The sequence below is a fragment of the Oncorhynchus nerka genome, linkage group LG13 (assembly GCF_034236695.1).
Source record: "Oncorhynchus nerka isolate Pitt River linkage group LG13, Oner_Uvic_2.0, whole genome shotgun sequence".
Classification (NCBI taxonomy): domain Eukaryota; kingdom Metazoa; phylum Chordata; class Actinopteri; order Salmoniformes; family Salmonidae; genus Oncorhynchus; species Oncorhynchus nerka.
The window spans coordinates 74,648,182-74,669,667 of NC_088408.1; the positions used below are offsets into that span (position 1 = coordinate 74,648,182).

The 21,486-nt window shown below is 43.5% G+C and overlaps 1 protein-coding gene across 1 annotated transcript; it reads right to left on the reverse strand.

Moving 5' to 3' along the window:
• Positions 1 to 889: 889 nt before the first annotated feature.
• Positions 890 to 21,334, reverse strand: tmem119a (transmembrane protein 119a). Its single transcript, XM_029678927.2, is given in 3 exon segments — positions 890 to 4,327; positions 4,330 to 4,533; positions 21,176 to 21,334. Coding segments are annotated over 2 exon segments (798 nt in total). The 5' UTR covers positions 4,519 to 4,533; positions 21,176 to 21,334; the 3' UTR covers positions 890 to 3,718.
• Between the last annotated feature and the right edge of the window lie 152 nt (positions 21,335 to 21,486).

A 21,486-nucleotide genomic window follows, 5' to 3' on the forward strand; every position in this document is an offset into this window, starting at 1 on the left:
TTTTAGGGTCTGGTTTTAATTGTTTCTTGCAACAAACAGCTGTTACATCCTCTCACAATACTTACAATGTTTGCAGGAGGGCAGCAGTTGCATGCCATTTAACTAATAGCTTACATTTTCTTTTCAGGAAATAGGCAAATCTTTACATGTCCCTGGTACAAAATCAGATAAGTGATTTATCTTCAAGTAACCTGACTTGATATGGGCATGTGGACAAATCAGTGTGTCTTGTTTTCAAATACACTCATGTCCAGTTTCAGAGCAAAGTACTTCATGTAGTTGGATTGACAGCTGTTGAAATATTGATCGCATCTTGTAAGGAAATAAGGGAACAAGACAAAGGAGCTCTCTCGTCATCTCAAGGCTCTGGTGCCTTTCACTGGCTTTGTGTTTGGGCATGACATTACATAGTGGTGCCAGCATCCTGTCCCTGGCCAATCAGGTGACACTACAGCCATATTTTCCCCTGTAATGTGTGAGTGGGCAGGGTATTTCAAAGTTTGTCACAGAAATATTTATTATAGCTTATATAATATGAACCTAAAAATACAACTGTCAGCGCAGACAAAGTACATGCAGTAGTATGCATGTCACTATAATTGTCATTAGTCTTTTTCTTTTCTTTTTTTTTTTTTACATTTGAGAACAGGCCTAACAAACCAGACAGCTTTTCTTCAAACATAGGCTACTGAAGTTATTCTTGGGTAGAAATAGATGAAAATGAGGGGCTCCAAAGTAGAATCAAATGTTTTTACACACCCTGTGGTCCAATTGGCAGCACTAACATTCGGGCATAGTCAAACTCCACATTGCAATTTGTTATAAAGGGAAAATTGTGAAATCTCTTCCTCAGACTTTTGCACTTACAATTTCAATAAAAACAAATATATCAACCATACCTCTTTATTGAAGCTGGACAAAAATAAAATAAGAAAACTACCACAATCTACAGCAGAACTGAGGGTCATGGTAAAACAATCCATAAAGGGATTCAGGAGAATCTTTGGATTTTACATGACTTTAGAATTAAATAAGTACCAGTATTAATAAAAAGTTAGTATGCACTGATCTTGAACCTGCAAATCACACGTTTTGTTTGAAAAAAAATATATACAAAAAGCTGCTCTACTCATATAGCATTTGCAAATTCTCTAAAATAATAATCCATAAATCACCCAGTGTGACATGTATGAAAATGCATGTAATTTCAAAATGTCTAATTCCACTCAAAAAATTCCCATCAATTAATTGAGTAGAGTTAGTAGAGAATCATGTTTGGCTTTCTCTCTTCACAGATGCCAACTTTCTTTTCTCTGTGTGATCTAAATGTAACAGACAAAATAAAGGAAACACCAACATAAGGTGTCTTAATAGGGCCACGAGCCACCAGAACAGCTTCAATGCACCTTGGCATAGATTCTACTTGTGTCTGGAACTCTGTTGGAGGGATACGACACCATTTATCCACGAGAAATTCCATAATTTGCTGTTTTGTTGATGGTGGTGGAAAACGCCGTCTCAGGCGATGCTCCAGAATACCCCTTAAGTGTAAAACTGGGTTGCGATCTGATGACAGACGGCCATAGCACATGGTCTACAACTTTTTCATGCTCATCAAATCATTCAGTGACCACCTGTGGATGGGAGCATGGTCATCCTGGAAGAGACCACTCCCATCAGGATAGAACTGATTCACCATTGGTTGGGTGATCACTCAGAATGGCTGTGTATTTATTGTCATTTACCTTGCCCTCTAAGGGGTTGTGTGAACCTAAACCATGCCAGGAAAATGCACCCCACACCATAACAGAGCCTTCATTTACTCAAGTGTTTCCTTTATTTTGGCATTTACTTGTACATCTCTTTAGTAAAGCTAAACTGATCAGTACAATTTCCCAACGGTAATAACAACATGCAAACATCCTATAAATACTGTCTTTGTATAATGTCTTCTTTTTTACTATCAGTAGAATCTATCAACAATTGATTAACCAATCTCATTTCACAATGACCCTTTTATACATCAAGAGAAGTATAGGAAGAATAATTTATACAGTCACAGTCAAAAGTTGACACCTACTCGTTCCAGGTTTTTAAATGATTATTTTTTTACTATTTTCTACAAAGTAGAATAATAGTTTAGACATCAAAACCATGAAATCATGTAGTAACCAAAAAAGTTTTAAAATCAGAATATATTTTACATTTGAGATTCTTATAAGTAGCCACTATTTGCCTTGACAGCTTTGCACACTCTTGGCATTCTCTCAACCAGCTTCATGAGGTAGTCACCTGGAATGCATTTCAATTAAAAGGTGTGCCTTGTTAAAAGTTAATTAGTTGAATTTCTTTCCTTCTTAATGTATTTGAGCCAATCAGTTGTGTTGTGACAAGGTAGGGGCGGTATACAGAAGATAGCCCTACTTGGTAAAAGACTAAGTCCATATTATGGCAAGAACAGAGAAACGACAGTCCATCATTACTTTAAGACAAAGGTCAGTCAATTGGGAAAATTTCAAGAACGTTGAAAGTTTCTTCAAGTGCATTTGCAAAAACCAAGCGCTATGATGAAACTGGCTCTTATGAGGACTGCCACAGGAAAGGAAGACCCAGAGTTAACTCTAATCAACTTATCCACTGCCTCAGAGTTACCAGCCTCAGAAATTGCAGCCCAAATAAATGCTTCACAGAGTTCAAGTAACAGACATCAACATCAACTGATCAGAGAAGACTGCATGAAATCAGGCCTTCATGGTCGAATTGCTGCAATGAAACAACTACTAAAGGACACCAATAAGGATAAGACACTTGCTTGGGCCAAGAAACACGAGCAATGGACATTAGACCAGTTGAAATCTGTCCTTCGGTCTGATGAGTCCAAATTTGAGATTTTTGGTTCCAACTGCCATGTCTTTGTGAGACGCAGAGTAGGTGAACGGATTATCTCCACATGTGTGGTTCCCACCATGAAGCATGGAGGAGGTGTGATGGTGCTTTGCTGGTGACACTGTCAGTGATTTATTTAGAATTAAAATATTGGTTTGCGCGTAGTGGGACTATCATTTGTTTTTAAACATGACAATGACCCAACACACAGGCTGTGTAAGGGCTATTTGAACAAGAAGGAGAGTGATGGAGTGCTGCATCAGATGACATGGCCTCCACAATCACCCGACCTCATCCCAATTGAGATGGTTTGGGATGAGAGTGAAGGAAAAGCAGCCAACAAGTGCTTAGCATGTGGGAACTCCTTCAAGACTGTTGGAAAAGTCTTCCAGGTGAAACTGGTTGAGAGAATGCCGAGAGTATGCAAAGCGCTATGGCATAAGGTGGCAACTTTGAAGAATCTAAAATATATGTATTTACTATAATTCTACAATGTAAAAAATAGTAAAAATATAGAAAACCCTTGAATGAGTAGTTGTGTCCAAAATTTTGACTGGTACTGTATTTACATATGACATGATATGGCATATACTGTATATATATATATATATATATATATTTTGGCAGTCAAACCTGAAATTCCTTCTGTTTTAAGGTCTTTGTATGCTAACTAGACCCAGTTATATCTGTATGCTAAAGGTGCCGACAGAGTCAGATTCCACAGACAAGTTTGGCACACAGCAGCTGACATACCCAGGGAGTTCCCTCTGCAAAAGAAAAGGCCTCAATCTCCTTTTTTGCTAGTTTGCATGGTTGGAGCCCCAACCTATACTTAGTGGTTTGCCTTCCGCAGGTGGCAGGTGCAGACCATGGGCTGGCTGGTGTTGGAGCTCTGCGGCACCTCCTCAGCCTTCTGGCCTTTGTGCTTAGACTCCACTCTGCGCGTTTCCTCCTCCTCTACCTCACTCACTTTCTGGACCTCCTTCGGTTTGGGCTCCTTACCCACCTTTTCCCCCACCAGTGCGGTGGAAGGGGTGCGCAGATTCTTGGGGGTTCCCTGGATCTGGACCCTCCTGGCAAAATCAGGCCCGTCATAGACCCTACTCTGGACTTCACTGGAGGGTTCGACTCCGCCAGCTGTGTCACCCATAGATTTCCTGGGTGGGTTGGCAGGGGGTTTGTAGGCCTCCATCTTGCGCTTTTGGCTCATGGTAGCGGCACAGCAGATGATGAAGATCATGACGATGAGGAGGGACGTGACCACAATTATGATCAGCATATTATCCTGGAGGAAGTCCACCACCCGGGTGAGCATAAAGTCCTTCAGGCGGATCATGGTGATGGTGATGGTGTTGGTGATGGTGCTGACCAGGGTGGGGGCTAGGGTAGTGGTGGGGGAAACATCAACGGGGGCGACATCGACGGGGGTGACGTCGACGGGGCGACATCGACATCGACGGGGGAGAGAGGGTGGTGGGGGCCATCGACGGGGATAATGAGATCCGGCTCCCCTCCGTCACCACTGCCATCCATGGAAATTCTATAGACCAGGGGCACATGCACTGCATACCCATGACCCCAGAGCAGAACCATGCTCACACATGCCAAGTGAAGAATCAAGTGGTTACTCATCTTTCCTTCAGGATCCTGTAAAGACAAGAGCGAGACATTCAATACAACATTTCTCAAAATTGCAGATGGTTTAGAAAATGTTTTGATGTCAAATTCATGACTATTTGGGCTGATTTCAAGAATATAGGCTTTCATTTTCTGCATCTATATAACAGCAGCTACTGTAGGCCTACAACATGCCTCCCCACTGAGCACAAACTGGTTAAATATTTTATATATATTGAATTTGCTTCCACTACAAGCAACAAAAAATAGCCTGGGCAGCACCTCCTACTGGAGAGTTGATACATCTACAGCTATTCCTTCTGTCTCCCATTCAGGGCTGCAACCTGGTCTCAGAGCATTATGTATGTAAATTCGACACTCCATTTTGTATATGTTAGGTTTTGTATTGAGTTTCACCCCTTTTGCCCTCAGAACAGCCTAAATTCTTCAGGGCATGGACTCTACAAGTTGTCGAAAGCGTTCCATATGCTGGCCCATGTTGACTCCGATGGGTGTCCTTTGGGTGGTGGACCATTCTTGATACACAAAGGAAAGTGTTGAGCGTGAAAAACCCAGCAGCGTTGCAATTCTTGACACACATCGGTCAGCCTGGCACCTACTACCATACCATACTTCTCCAAGATGGCGTAGCAGCAAGACGTGTTTTGTCCCGTGTAAATATTCAGCTTTGTTTTTCTGTATACATATCAATCTCTTTTTCCATTTTCAAGTTAAATATACCTTCCTGCAACCCGCCTTACCTAACGTGGTATGGATCTGCTATTTTTTTAGACCTTATAACTAGAACCTCCATTAGAAGCTAGCCTTCAGAAGTTCCCACACTGCCCCTACTCGGATGGTATCGCGCCGTCCCAACCTTCGCTCTCTCTCCCCCGCTACTCTCTCCTCTTCCATCCTATCATCTCTTCCCTCTGCTCAAACCTTCTCCAACCTATCTCCTGATTCTGCCTCCTCAACCCTCCTCTCCTCCCTTTCTGCATCCTTTGACTCTCTATGTCCCCTATCCTCCAGGCCGGCTCGGTCCTCCCCCCCCGCTCCGTGGCTCGACGACTCATTGCGAGCTCACAGAACAGGGCTCCGGGCAGCCGAGCGGAAATGGAGGAAAACTCGCCTCCCTGCGGACCTGACATCCTTTCACTCCCTCCTCTCTACATTTTCCTCTTCTCTCTCTGCTGCTAAAGCCACTTTCTACCACTCTAAATTCCAAGCATCTGCCTCTAACCCTAGGAAGCTCTTTGCAACCTTCTCCTCCCTCCTGAATCCTCCTCCCCTCCCCCTCCTCCTCCCTCTCTGCAGATGACTTCGTCAACCATTTTGAAAAGAAGGTCGACGACATCCGATCCTCGTTTGTTAAGTCAAACGACACCGCTGGTTCTGCTCACACTGCCCTACCCTGTGCTCTGACCTCTTTCTCCCCTCTCTCTCCAGATGAAATCTCGCGTCTTGTGACGGCCGGCCGCCCTACAACCTGCCCGCTTGACCCTATCCCCTCCTCTTCTCCAGACCATTTCCGGAGACCTCCTCCCTTACCTCACCTTGCTCATCAACTCATCCCTGACCGCTGGCTACGTCCCTTCCGTCTTCAAGAGAGCGAGAGTTGCACCCCTTCTGAAAAAACCTACACTCGATCCCTCCGATGTCAACAACTACAGACCAGTATCCCTTCTTTCTTTTCTCTCCAAAACTCTTGAACGTGCCGTCCTTGGCCAGCTCTCCCGCTATCTCTCTCAGAATGACCTTCTTGATCCAAATCAGTCAGGTTTCAAGACTAGTCATTCAACTGAGACTGCTCTTCTCTGTATCACGGAGGCGCTCCGCACTGCTAAAGCTAACTCTCTCTCCTCTGCTCTCATCCTTCTAGACCTATCGGCTGCCTTCGATACTGTGAACCATCAGATCCTCCTCTCCACCCTCTCCGAGTTGGGCATCTCCGGCGCGGCCCACGCTTGGATTGCGTCCTACCTGACAGGTCGCTCCTACCAGGTGGCGTGGCGAGAATCCGTCTCCACACCACGTGCTCTCACCACTGGTGTCCCCAGGGCTCTGTTCTAGGCCCTCTCCTATTCTCGCTATACACCAAGTCACTTGGCTCTGTCATAACCTCACATGGTCTCTCCTATCATTGCTATGCGGACGACACACAATTAATCTTCTCCTTTCCCCCTTCTGATGACCAGGTGGCGAATCGCATCTCTGCATGTCTGGCAGACATATCCGTGTGGATGACGGATCACCACCTCAAGCTGAACCTCGGCAAGACGGAGCTGCTCTTCCTCCCGGGGAAGGACTGCCCGTTCCATGATCTCGCCATCACGGTTGACAACTCCATTGTGTCCTCCTCCCAGAGCGCTAAGAACCTTGGCGTGATCCTGGACAACACCCTGTCGTTCTCAACTAACATCAAGGCGGTGGCCCGTTCCTGTAGGTTCATGCTCTACAACATCCGCAGAGTATGACCCTGCCTCACACAGGAAGCGGCGCAGGTCCTAATCCAGGCACTTGTCATCTCCCGTCTGGATTACTGCAACTCGCTGTTGGCTGGGCTCCCTGCCTGTGCCATTAAACCCTACAACTCATCCAGAACGCCGCAGCCCGTCTGGTGTTCAACCTTCCCAAGTTCTCTCACGTCACCCCGCTCCTCCGCTCCCTCCACTGGCTTCCAGTTGAAGCTCGCATCCGCTACAAGACCATGGTGCTTGCCTCACGGAGCTGTGAGGGGAACGGCACCTCAGTACCTCCAGGCTCTGATCAGGCCCTACACCCAAACAAGGGCACTGCGTTCATCCACCTCTGGCCTGCTCGCCTCCCTACCACTGAGGAAGTACAGTTCCCGCTCAGCCCAGTCAAAACTGTTCGCTGCTCTGGCCCCCAATGGTGGAACAAACTCCCTCACGACGCCAGGACAGCGGAGTCAATCACCACCTTCCGGAGACACCTGAAACCCCACCTCTTTAAGGAATACCTAGGATAGGATAAAGTAATCCCTCTCACCCCCCCTCCCCCTGAAAAGATTTAGATGCACTACTGTTCCACTGGAGGTCATAAGGTGAATGCACCAATTTGTAAGTCGCTCTGGATAAGAGCGTCTGCTAAATGACTTAAATGTTAAATGTAAATGTAAGCTAGCCAGCTAATTAGCTAATTGCTATTTAGTCATTGTTAGCAACTGCTAGCAGTCTTTACCTTTAGCACAGACACCAGCCGCTTTAGCCCGGATAGCCCAGATAATATCTGGCATTCTGCACAGTGCGATATCAGCCCTGAGCATATTGGACTGCTTTTTTTTCTCTCCACTACATCACCGGATTCCTGCCGCAAGCTCCGGACCATTACACTGGGTCATCGCAGCAAGCTAGCTGCTACCGAGTGGCTATCGTGTCTAACGGCCTTGTCCAGGAAGCAAGCACCAGTTAGCCTGGAGCTAGGCCCATCCCCCCAGCTAGCAAACGAAGTACACCAACTACAATACCTCTCTTGCCAATTGGCCTGGACACTTTGTCAACACGGAGCCACCCCCCAATCCATCACGACGTATTTAGTCCGATGTGCTCTCAACCAGCCTCTGAGTTGATGATGTCGGTGAGGACCCAGCTACTAGCCCCGGCCCGCTAACTGTCTGAGCGCCGTGTCTCCCGCTCGCCTAGCATAGTGACGACTGCCGAGCAGCTCCCCGTTTCGTCCATTGCTGCTTATTGGACCCTATGATCACTCGGCTACACAGCTGATGCCTACAATACTTAATTTTGTTCATCTGTCGGCCCCAGCCTCAAACTCAGGCCCTGTGTGTAGCTAACTGACCCTCTCTGCCCATTCATCGCCATTTACCCGTTGTCTTAGCTCTCCTGATCAACACCTGTGATTGCTTTATGCCTCCCTCTAATGTCAATATGCCTTGTATACTGTTGTTTAGGGTAGCTCTCATTGTTTTGTTTTACTGTGGAGGACCTAGTCCCGCTCTGCATGCCCCGGTTATCTCCCATGCCCCACCACCCACACATGCAGAGACCGCACCTAACTTAACTTGCGCCTCCAGAGATGCAGTCTCTCTCATTGTCACTCAATGCCTAGGTTTACCTCCACTGTACTCGCACCCTACCATGCCCCTGTCTGTGCATTATGCCTTGAATCTATCCTCCACGCCCAGAAGTCTGCTCCTTTTACTCTCTGTTCCGAATGCACTAGACGACCAGTTCTTATAGCCTTTAGGCGTATCCTTATCCTACTCCTCTGGTGATGTAGAGGTTAACCCAGGCCCTGTGTGCCACCAGGCACTCTCATTTGTTGACTGCTGTAACCAGAAAAGCCTTGGGTTCATGCATGTTGACATCAGAAGCCTCCTCCCCAAGTTTGCTTAATTCACTGCTTTAGCACACTCCACCAACCCTGATGTCCTAGCCGTGCCTGAATCCTGGCTTAGGAAAGCCACCAAAGCCACCCAATTACAACATTCTCTGTCGAGATTGAACTGCTATAGGGGACGGAGTTGCAATCAACTGTAGAGATCCCTAACCCTAAACAGTTCTGTCCTACTATCCAGGTCTATGCACAAACAAAGAGCTACTACTTTTAAAAATCACTCTCTCCACAAATAAGACTCACTGTTGCCGCTTGTTATAGAGCCCCCTCAGCCCCCAGCTGTGCCCTGGACACCTTATGTGAATTGATTGCCCCTCATCTATCGTCAGAGTTCGTATTGTTAGGTGACCGAAACTGGGATATGCTTAACACCCCGGCCGTTTTACAATCTAAGCTAGATGCCCTCAATCTCACACAAATCATCAAGGAACCTACCAGGTACAACCCCAAATCCGTAAACATGGGCACCCTCATAGATAACATCCTGACCAACTTGCCCTCTTAAATACACCTCTGCTGTCTTCAACCAGGACCTCAGCAATCACTGCCTCATTGCCTGCATCCGTAATGGGTCTGCGGTCAAATGACCACCCCTCATCACTGTCAAACACTTCCTAAAACACTTCTGCGAGCAGGCCTTTCTAATTGACCTGGCCCAGGTATCCTGTAAGGATATTGATCTCATTCCATCAGTAGAGGATGCCTGGTTATTCTTTAAAAGTGCCTCACCATCTTAAATAAGCATTCCCCTTTCAGAAACTGTAGAACTAAGAACAGATATAGCCCTTGGTTCATTCCAGACTTGCTGCCCTTGACTAGCACAAAACATCCTGTGGCGCACTGCACTAGCTTTGAATAGTCCCCGCGATAAGAAACTTTTCAGGCAAATCAGGAACCAATATACAGTCAGTTAGGAAAGCAAAGGTTAGCTTTTTCAAACAGAAGTTTGCATCCTGCAGTACTAATTCCAAAAGGTTTTGTGACACTAAAGTCCATGGAGAATAAAAACACCTCTCAGGTGCCCACTGCACTGAGGCTAGGAAACATTGTCACCACTGATAAACCCACGATAATCGAGAATTTCAATAAGCATCTCTCTACGGCTGGCCGCGCTTTCCACCTGGCTACCCCAACCCTGGCCAAATGTTCTGCACACCCCGCAGCAACTGGCCCAATATCCCCCCACTTCTCCTTCACCCAAATCCAGACAGCTGATGTCTAGAAAGAGTTGCAGAATCTGGATCCCTACAAATCTGCTGGGCTAGACAATCTGGACCCTCTTTTCCTAAAATTATCTGCCGCCATTGTCGCAACCCCTATTACTAGTCTCTTCAACCTCTTGTATCGTCTGAGATACCTAAAGATAGCAAAGCGGCCGCAGTCATCCCCCTCTTCAAAGGGGGGACACTCTAGACCCAAACTGTTACAGACCTATATCCATCCTGTCCTGCCTTTTCTAAAGTCTTTGAAAGCCAAGTGAACAAACCGATCACCGACTATTTCGAATGCCACCGTACCTTCTCCGCTATGCAATCTGATTTCAGAGCTGGTCATGGGTACACCTCAGCCACGCTTATGGTCCTAAACAATATCATAACCGCCATTGATAAAAGACAGTACTGTGCATCCGTAGACATCGACCTGGCCAAGGCTTTCGACTCTGTCAATCATCGTATTATCGGCAGACTCAACAGCCTTGGTTTCTCTAATGACTGCCTCGACTGGTTCACCAACTTCTTCTCAGACAGAGTTCAGTGTGTCAAATCGGAGGGCCTGTTGTCCAGTCCTCTGGCAGTCTATGGGGGTTCCACAGGGTTCATTTCTCGGGCGACTCTTCTCTCTGTATATATCAATGTCGTCGCTCTTGCTGCTGGTGATTCTCTGATCCTCCTTTACGCACACGACACCATTCTGAAAATATCTGTCCCTTCTTTGGACACCGTTAACAAACCTTCAGATGAGCTTCAATGCCATACAACACTCCTTCCATGGCCTCCAACTGCTCTTAAATACAAGTAAAACTAAATGCATGCTCTTCAACCGATCGCTGCCCGCAAGGGCCCTCCCACCTAGCATCACTACTCTGGATGGTTCTGACTTGGAATATGTGGACAACTATAAATACAGAGGTGTCTGGCTAGACTGTAAACTCTCCTTCCAGACTCATATTAAGCATCTCCAATCCAAAATTAAATCTAGAATTGGCATCCTATTAAGCAAAAAAAGCCTCCTTCACTCATGCGGCCAAACATACCCTTGTAAAACTGACCATCCTACCGATCCTGGACTTCGGCGATGTCATTTACAAAATAGCCTCCAACACTCTACTCAGTAAATTGGATGCAGTCTATCACAGTGCAATCCGTTTTGTCACCAAAGCCACATATACTACCCACCATTGCGACCTGTATGCTCTCGTTGGTTGGTCCTCGCTACATATTCGTCGCCAACCCCACTGGCTCCAGGTCATCTATAGGTCTTTGCTAGGTAAAGCTCCGCCTCATCTCAGCTCACTGGTCACCATAGCAACACCCACCCATAGCACGCACTCCAGCAGGTATATTTCACTGGTCATCCCCAAAGCCTCGTTTGGCCACCTTTCCTTCCAGTTCTCTGCTGCCAATGACTGCAACAAATTGCAAAAATCACTGAAGTTATATCTCCCTCACTAACTTTCAAGCATCGGCTGCCAGAGCAGCTTACCGATCGCTGCAGCTGTACACAGCCCATCTGTAAGTAGCCCATCCAACCAACTACCTACCTAGTCCCCATATTTGTTTTGTTTTTCTCTGCTCTTGTGCACCAGTATTTCTACTTGCACATCCTCATCTGCACATCCATCACTCAAGTGTTAATGCTAAATTATAATTACTTCACCACTATGGCCTATTTATTGCCTTTACCTCCTTACTTCATTTGCGCACACTGTATACAGATGTTCTATTGTGTTATTGACTGTACGTTTGTTTATCCCATGTGTAACTCTGTTGTTTGTGTCGCACTGCTTTGCTTCATCTTAGCCAGGTTGCATTTGTAAATGAGAACTTGTTCTCAACTGGCCTAGCTGTTTGTGAAATAAAAATAAAAAAATACCCTGTTCAACTGCACTTAAAACATGCCCATTCACCCTCTGAATGGCACACATACACAATCCATGTCTCAATTGTCTCAAGGCTTTAAAATCCTCATTTAATCTGTCTCCTCCCCTTCATCTACACTGATTGAAGTGGATTTAACAAGTGACATCAATAAGGGATCATAGCTTTCACCTAGATTCACCTGGTCAGTTTATATCATGGAAAGAGCAGGTGTCCTTAATGTTTTGTGCTACTCAGTGCACTTAGTATGTTAGCTAACCCATCCCCAAACCTTTTAGCTAACCCTAACCATTTAACCTAACTCCTAAACTCCAAGCCTAGCTAGAATTCGTAACATATATACGTTTTTGCAAATTTGTAGCATATTGTAGATTTTGCTAATTCGGAACATTTAATACGAATTGTAATTCATAACATATCATACAAATTATTGATAGACATCCACAAATTAATACATACCATACAGTATCATACCAAAAGGAGTGTACTGGATTTATGTACAGAATAACAAAATGCTCTGAGACCAGAGTGAGGGTTTAAACCAACCCCAGCACTGTTTATTTGTCACTGAATATTACCAAAATTATGTAGTGAGAATGATTAAGTAATTCCAACGACTAGGTTCAACAGAGCAAATTATTTCAATCATACAGTATATTATCAATTATGCTATTTAGGCATAGGCAGCATGTGAGTTTAAAGTTTGGGGAAGCAAATTTTCACAATAAAAATGCACCTTTAAATAAAGCAAAATCAGTTTTCAAGCGATTGTATTTTGAAATATTGCATTGTGACTGGCTGGGCCTCCACTTTTCACTGACAGTCGCATCTCAACAATCATGTATTTGGTATTTGCCACGTGCTTAGCCCAAATTGCACACGCTGTCATTCCCTCCTGAATATAAGCAATGTGAATTAAAACAATCCATAACTGATTTTAAAAACAAAAAATGTAAATCATGCTTTCAGGGTATACACATATATATATACACAAATGAAAAATGTGACATGGGCGGTGGCCCATAGCCTGCTAACATTTATGTTTCTGTATTATTTTTATAATCTAGCGGATGTCACGTATACTCAGATTCAAAGTCAATATGGCACTATGAATTACTTTGAGAGGAAAGGAGGGTACTTGAGAGAGAGCGGTCATAAGCTCCCACATTTTTCAGCATGTTTTTAAAAATACATTTATAGATTTTTTGAGATGTACATATACAGGATGCTACCCTAAACAACATAACCTTCATTCCAAATCTGAACAGCAAACCTACAACCTGATTTTGGATGGAATTACTTGGGATGCTTCCTACACAAGGATTATTATTCCCAAACTGTAAATCAAAAAAACCATCCAACCTGGAGCTGAGTGAGTAATGCTTAGCGTGAAGCAATTTTTTTACTTTCAAAAGCCAAGAAGAAAAATACATTACAATTATATATTTTACTTAATAAGGACTGAATGCTCAGGCTACCAAGCTTTGCTAGGACAAAGAGATACAACTTCAATTAGCACTGACGTGTTAAGCGAGTGGTGTCGAAGTCACCCCGATCCAGAGGCCTTGAAGTCCCCTACTGCTGTTCAAAGACCATCCACTGGCATTTTCTACAAGAAATCTTCCTACAGAAATAAAAGCTTCTCTGAAGTGAGTGACACCTACTCCCATTGCCTGCTGCTTGGATTCCACCTGACGATCTTGCCCATCCCCCATCTCCCCTACGCTTTCACTCGTCTCCACAACACATGCACTGTTGGGGCGAGTAACTCTGAACTTACAACGGCTTGCCCCAAGTCATTATATATATATATTTATTTTTTTGTGCATTTTGCTTTTTACCTCATGACTCCTGCATGCTTTGTTGACTACGAACTTCCTTTACCCAACTGTGGGACAGACTATTTGTTCCCACACTCGGGACTCTGACTCGATTGGTTACAGACTTTTGGCCTCCCATGCCGTTCTATCACCTCTTCTCCCGCTTTGTATTCATGTTACCTGATGAAATTGCTGTACAATATGATCTTGTTGCCATCTGATGCACATTCAGATGTCATAAATCAGAGCTCTCCCTGTACTATGTCGTGCCTTGATTGTATTACTGTTGATGATATCTGGAAATGTGCATGTACACCCTGGCCCATCTACTGTTGCTAACCCCAATTCTGACCTGTGCACTGATATCTGCTTCTGTAAAAATCTGGGGTTTCTGCACGTTAACACTAGAAGCTTGTTACCTAAAATTGATCAATTGAAAGTGTGGGTTCAGAGCTCCAATCCAAATGTGTTGGTCATTACTGAGACGTGGTTAAATAAGAGTGTTTTGAATTCCGATGTTAACCCTTCTGGTTATAACCTTTTTTGGGCGAGACAGATCTTCCAAAGGTTTGGGAGTGGCAATCTTTACCAAGGATCACCTTTAGTGCTCGGTTGTCTCCACCAAGTCTGTCCCTAAACAATTTGATTTTCTGGTGTTAAGCATTAAACTTTCAAATAGCTCTTTGTTGACTGTTGCTGGGTGCCATCGTCCTCCATCAGCACTGGCCTGTACCCTACCTGCCCTAAGCTCTCTCCTGGCCCCTTACACCAAGTCTGAATTGTCCTGCTAGGTGACCTAAACTGTGACATGCTTAAACCACCTGACCAAGTCCTAAAACAATGGGACATCTTTCTCAGATTATTACCAATACCACAAGGTATGACTACAAACACCCAGAAAAGGCTACTCTTCTTGATGTTTTCCTCACAAATAATCCTGATCGGTATCAGTCTGGTGTTTTTTGTAATGACTTTAGTGATCACTGTTTTACAGCCTGTGTTCGTAATGGCTGCTCAGTGAAACGACCTGTCCTGATTTGTCATAGACGCTTGCTAAAAAAAACTTTAATGAGCAAGCCTTTGTATAGAATCAGCTTGATCCCCTCTTCCGAAGATGCATGGACCTTATTTTTTAACATTTTCAGTGGTATTGCTAACAAACACGCCCCCATAAGGAAAATGAGAATTAAAAACAGGTTCAGTCCCTGGTTCGACTGTGAACTTGCAGAGTTACTCCACCGCAAAAATTGCATTTGGCGAAAGGCTCGGCACACGCATACTCAGGCTGACTGGTTCTCGTTCAGGCAAATGAGAAATAAGTGCACTCAGGCTATCCGGAAGGCCAAAGTTAGTTACTTTAAGGAGCAGTTCTCTCTCTGTGGGTCTAACCCCAAGAAATTCTGGAAAACAGTTAGACTTGGAGAATAAACGATCCCCCTCACAACTGCCCATGTCCCTTAAAGTTGATGATGTGGATGTTACTGACAGAAGCACATGGCTGAGCTCTTTAATCACCACTTCATTAAGTCAGGATTCCTATTTGACTCAGCCACGCCTCCTTGCCCGTCCAACATTTCCTCATCTCCCACCCCTTCTAATATGACTATCCCCGATGCTTTTCCCTATTTTTCCCCTGCTCCACTACAACATTTCTCCCTGCAGGCAGTCACTGAGTTCGAGGTCCTAGAGGAGCTGCCCCTATCATCTCCAAACCTCTCTCTCCTTTCTGGGGAGGTTCCCAGTGCTTGGAAGGCAGCCACGGTTCATCCTTTATTTAAAATGGGGAGATCAAGCTGATAGTGTTATAGGCCTATTTCAATTTTGCCAAAATAGTTGGAAAAACTTGTCAATAATCAACTGTCTATAGTATTCTCTCTGGAATCTGGTTTCCGCTCAGGTTATGGATGTGTCACTGCAACCTTAAAGGTCCTTAATGATGTCACCATTGCCCTTGATAGAGACTGCCAGAGGTCCGGACTACAGGCCCTCCAATTTGACACACTGCACTCTGAGAAGTTGGTGAACCAGGCGAGGCAGTCATTTGAGAAGCCAAGGCTGTTGAGTCTGACGATAAGAATGTGGTGATTGACAGAGTAGAAAGCCTTGGCCAGGTCGATGAATACAGCTGCACAGCAATGTCTCTTACCGATGGTGGTTATGATATTGTTTAGGACCTTGAGCGTGGTTGACGTGCACCCATGACCAGCTCTGAAACCAAATTGCATAGCGGAGAAGGCACGGTGGGATTCGAAATGGTTGGTAATCTGTTTGTTAACTTGGCTTTCGAAGACTTTAGAAAGGCAGGGTAGGATGGATATAGGTCTGTAGCAGTTTGGGTCTAGTGTCTCCCCCTTTGAAGAGGGGGATTATCGCGGCAGCTTTCCAATCTTTGGGAATCTCAGACGATACGAAAGAGGTTGAACAGGCTAGTAATAGAGTTTGCAACAACTTTGGCAGATAATTATAGAAAAAGGGGGTCCAGATTGTCTAGCCTGGCTGATTTGTTGGGGTCCAAATTTTGCAGCTCTTTCAGAACATCTATCTGGATTTGGGTGAAGGAGAAATGGGGGAGGCTTGGGCAGGTTGCTGTGGGGAGTGCAGGACTGTTGACCGGGGTAGCCAGGTGGAAAGCATGGCCAGCCGTAGAAAAATGCTTCTTGCAATTCTCAATTATAGTGTATTTATCGGTGGTGACAGTGTTTCCTAGCCTCCTTTATATATGCTATTTGTTTTAAAAATGAGCTGGTTAAAAAAATATGAGTGTATTTGTCTTTTGTTTATGTATGGTTGATATTGCTTATGAAAATAAATATTGTAAAAAATAAAGAGGACTATGTCTTGCCAGTCACTGGTACAGAAATGGCTGAGAAACAGTATACTGTACTGCCAATGTTGTGTCAGCATTACTGCCTGTGTCCAGTGCTTGATTTGAACTGGACACTGCCGGAACAGGATCCGACACCTCTCAGTTATGGACTGTTTCATTCCGAAACCCATTTTACCTCTCGTGTCATGAAAAATAATGTTCGCTATTTGTAATGTAAAATTTTTAAAAAGCAAAATCACAGTTAATTTAAGTTGCCTCCTCTGTAATTCTCATGTCCCCAAAGCTTGGTTTGATTTCAAATGGGATATACTAATTTTTAATAAATATGTTGGAGTCTCCCTCTTAACCAAAAAGTTAAATAATATAATTAGAATAGAATTAAGTCAAATAAAACTGTTTTTAAAGTGCATTTAAAGTTCTATTTGATTCTAAAAGATTTTTGATTGAAATGGAGATGAATCCAACATATCAATTATTAATTTGTAGCCAAACAGGAATTGAAGCCAGACTCAGTGGCACAGCTGGACCTGTCGAAGCAGAAGAAGCATCTCCTTTAAATGTGTATATTTGGTTGTGTTGACAAACAATTCAATATCACTTTTGTAATAAGGTAAATAGCCTATTAGTTTGTCGACAAGTTAAGAATTTGTTGGATTCACATTTCCCTCAACCAAAAATGAGTTAAAGAATAGGAGTAAGCCAGTGGCTCAGATTAAACTATCCAAGCAGTGGATACATATCCTTTAAATGTTAATATTTGATTGCATTGTCAACCAAACACAATATCACTTTTGTACATTAGGCTATTTACTATCTTACAAACTAATGTAACAGTATTTATTCAACCTTAAAAAGGGCAACTCCACCATTTTCAACCTAATTTTCATCATCTCCAGCACAATACCAGTGTCAACATGTGAAAATGGTGCATTTCTATGTTTTGTAGAAAAAATATATATAAAGTTAAAAAGTTCTACCCAATGACATAAAACATTTTTTTTAAAGTGATTTTCAAACACACATTGGCTGTGACGTTGGGAGCAAGATAATACGCTCCCTTGGGCTAGAAACTCGTAGTTTTGAAAATCACTTTCTTTTCATTTAATCCTTTCCTGTGACGTCACAAAAGCATTTTTATAGACCTTTTCAACCGCAGATCATAGAAACGCACTGTATTCACAGGAGATGATGAATATGGAGGTTAAAATCAGTGTCTGTGGAAATCTTCACATATGTTAAAAGAATCTGCACAGAATCTCAAAAAGGCATTGATTACTTGCACCATGTACTTTAATGTAATCTCAACTAACTGCAAGCCAGATCACTTGGTTGTGCTTTTAGATCAAGCAGTGATAACACATTAAGTTATAAATAAGACAGATTTTTCATTCAAATTTGGTTGTGTAGTTATATGGTTGAAAACACAGTGACAGCACATTGGGGGGAATTCAACAAACTTTTGGCTGTGTTTTTGAGTGGGTGAAAATAGGTTGGAATCTCAACGTATCTACCAAATACTACCCAATTGTCCATGTTGAAATGAGGGTGTGCCGAGTCTCCCTTTCGCTCTACTAAGGATGGATGGGCAGTTGGGTTTCTAGTATTAGATTGAAGAAACATTCAATGGTTTGACAGTACAGAGGATGGATTTTGTGTTATTATAACTCAGAACAAAGTAGAAACCTCTCAGGTGTTGCTCACGTTCCCAATTACCAGATCCATCTAGTTATACAATCACTACAGAAAAGTACAGCCACAATAGTTCTCCCATTTCGCATATTGTATTAAATCTATTTTAACTGTCTGTAGCCATTACTTATTTGGGGTGGAGGCCGGCAGTTTGGTCATGGTTTAAATGTGTAGTGGAGAGAGGCCACCCATCCACCACACCAAAGAGAGGAGAAAGCTATATATGCCACAGGGAGCAGAGAGGCGTAGGATACTTGTGGCTGTGGTCTCCCTTTACACTGGGCTGCAGCACGCTAACAACAGGCTGCGGCAGGGATCGGATGGGTTATTTCTGCTCATAGGGAAAGTCTGCATTCATCCTGCCTTAAGAACGGGTGCACTTATAGTATGCTCTACAGAGAAAGAGTCAGTCTCAAGAAGCAGCTAATGCAGTTCAAAACGGTCTCTCTCTCCTAACATAGTATCTCACAGCCCAAACTCTAAATCTGTAGCTTCACTCCATCTGGAAATACATGTAATTACACAGTGCTGCTTACTACTCTGGTGAGAATGGCTGGCTTCTAATCAGCCTTGTTACATTCAACCTCTGAAGCCTTACTCCTTACTGTAAATGTGCCCATCATGTCTCTCTTGTGTGGTTATGCATACAGTATGTATGTACTTTAGTCATTCTAAAATGGATGGTTAGCTTGATCTCCCCACCCATGTATGTTCAGTCAGGAAAGCTACAGAGCCATGTGCGCTGTGACTGGACCTTGGTATTTACCAGACATAATTACATCTTCAGGAATAGTCTCCTCGTTGGTCATCATCTCTACAGTCCATCCACTGAAAAACACTAAAAGAATAATGCTGAATTCCTCCAGCCATCTACACCTACAAGCTCCAATCACCACCATGTTATTGTGACTTTTACCCCTCTAAATATTAAGACTAACTTTCTAATGTGACATTCACCATAATCATATTTTTAAACATTCTATTAGCTGGAGGACTCAACCTCTCAAACGTTGATATTTCTAAACAAATGGACTCTTACTTCGATCATTCAAAACCAAAGATTGATGGATATGTTAATCTACACTTTTGAAACCTTTTCTTAGGTCTTCACCAAAAATATAAGACCACAACTGATCTTGTATGACAAATGAAACGTGACAGTACCTGTAACTTTAATTTCCTAAAAACAAAAACTTTCCCCATTGTCCCCGTTTCTTGTCCTTAAGTTGACAGGTTTGTCGTACCGTACAAAGTCTACAGCAATCAAAACTACCATTTATTCTTGTTACCCATACAGTACCAGTCAAAAGTTGGAACTCACCTACTCATTCAAGGGTTTTTCTTAATTTTTTACTATATTCTACATTGTAGAATAATAGTCAAGACATTAAAACTATGAAATAACACATTGAATAATGTAGTAACCAAAAAAAGTGTTAAAAACAAATCAAAATATATTTAGATTCTTCTTCTTTATTCTTCAGTAGCCACCCTTTGCCTTGATGACAGCCTTGCACACTCTTGGCATTCTCTCAACCAGCTTCATGAGGTAGTCACCTGGAATGCATTTTAATTAACAGGCGTCCTTGTTAAAAGTTCATTTGTGGAATTTCTTTCCTTCTTAATGCATTTGAGCCAATCAGTTGTGTTGTGACACGGTAGGGGTGGTATACAGAAGATAGCCCTATTTGGTAAAATACCAAATCCCTATTATGGCAAGAACAGCTCAAATAAGCAAAGAGAAAAGACATGAAGGTCAGTCAATTGGGAAAATGTCAAGAACTTTGAAAGTTTCTTCAAGTACAGTCGCAAAAACCATCAAGCGCTATGACGAAACTGGCTCTCATGAGGACCGCCATAGGAAAGACCCAGAGTTACCTGCTGCAAAGGATAAGTTCATTAGAGTTACCAACCTCAGAAATTGCAGCCCAAATAAATGCTTCACAGAGTTCAAGTAACAGACATCAACATCAACTGCTCAGAGGAGACTGCATGAATCAGCCCTTCTTGGTCAAATTGCTGCAAAGAAACCACTACTAAAGGACACCAAAAATAAGAAGAGACTTGCTTGGTCCAAGAAACACGTGCAATGGACATTAGACCGGTGGAAATCTGTCATTTGGTCTGATGAGTCCATGTGAGATTCTTGGTTCCAACCACTGTGTCTTTGTGAACGGATGATCTCCGCATGTATGGTTCCCACCGTGAAGCATGGAGAAGGTGGGATAGTGCTTTGCTGGTGACACTGATTTATTTAGGATTCAAGGCACATTTAACCAGCATGACTACCACAGCATTGTGCAGCGATTCACCATTCCATCTTGTTTACTCTTAATGGGACAATGATTTGTTTTTCAACAGGACGATGACCCAACACACCTCCAGGCTGTGTAAGGGCTATTTGACCAAGGCGGCGAGTAATGGAGTGCTGCATCAGATGACCTGGCCTCCACAATCACCCGACAACTCAATTAGGATGGTTTGGGATGAGTTGGACCGCAGTGTGAAGGAAAACTATCCAACAAGTGCTCAGCATATGTGGGAACTCCTTCAAGACTGTTGGAAAAGCCTCCTACATGAAGATGGTTGAGAGAATGCCAAGGGTGTGCAAAGCTGTCTTCATTGCCAAGTGTGGCTATTTTAGAAGAAACTAAAATATATTTTGATTTGTTTAACATTTTTTTGGTTACTACATGATTCCATGTGTGTTATATCATAGTTTTGATATCTTCACTATTATTCTACAGTGTAGAAAATAGTTAAAATAAAGAAAAACCCTTGAATGAGTAGGTGTCCAAACTTTTGACAAGTACTGTGTCCTAACTGGGAATTAAACCAAAAAAGAAAAGGTCTGTACTTACAGATGCTGTCTGGCTGAAGTGTCTCCTCTGGACTGAATGGTAGAGGGGTTCGAACAGCAGAGAGAGAGAGAGCAGAAGAAAATTGAGGTGTGGAAAGAAGAGGGAGCGTCCAAGTTGCCACCCTCTCCTGTAACTTCCAGTCTACTGAAAGTTGTTTATCCAGTTCTAAAAAAGCCTGCTGATTGCAGAAAGATGTCCATCCCTCTACATTTCCATCCCCTCCCCGTACCGCTTTACATAACTCCCCCCAAAATCCTCCTCTCCCAGAAGTGGGATCATGGTGGATGCTTTGGCCAGTCTAGAAAGGAGGG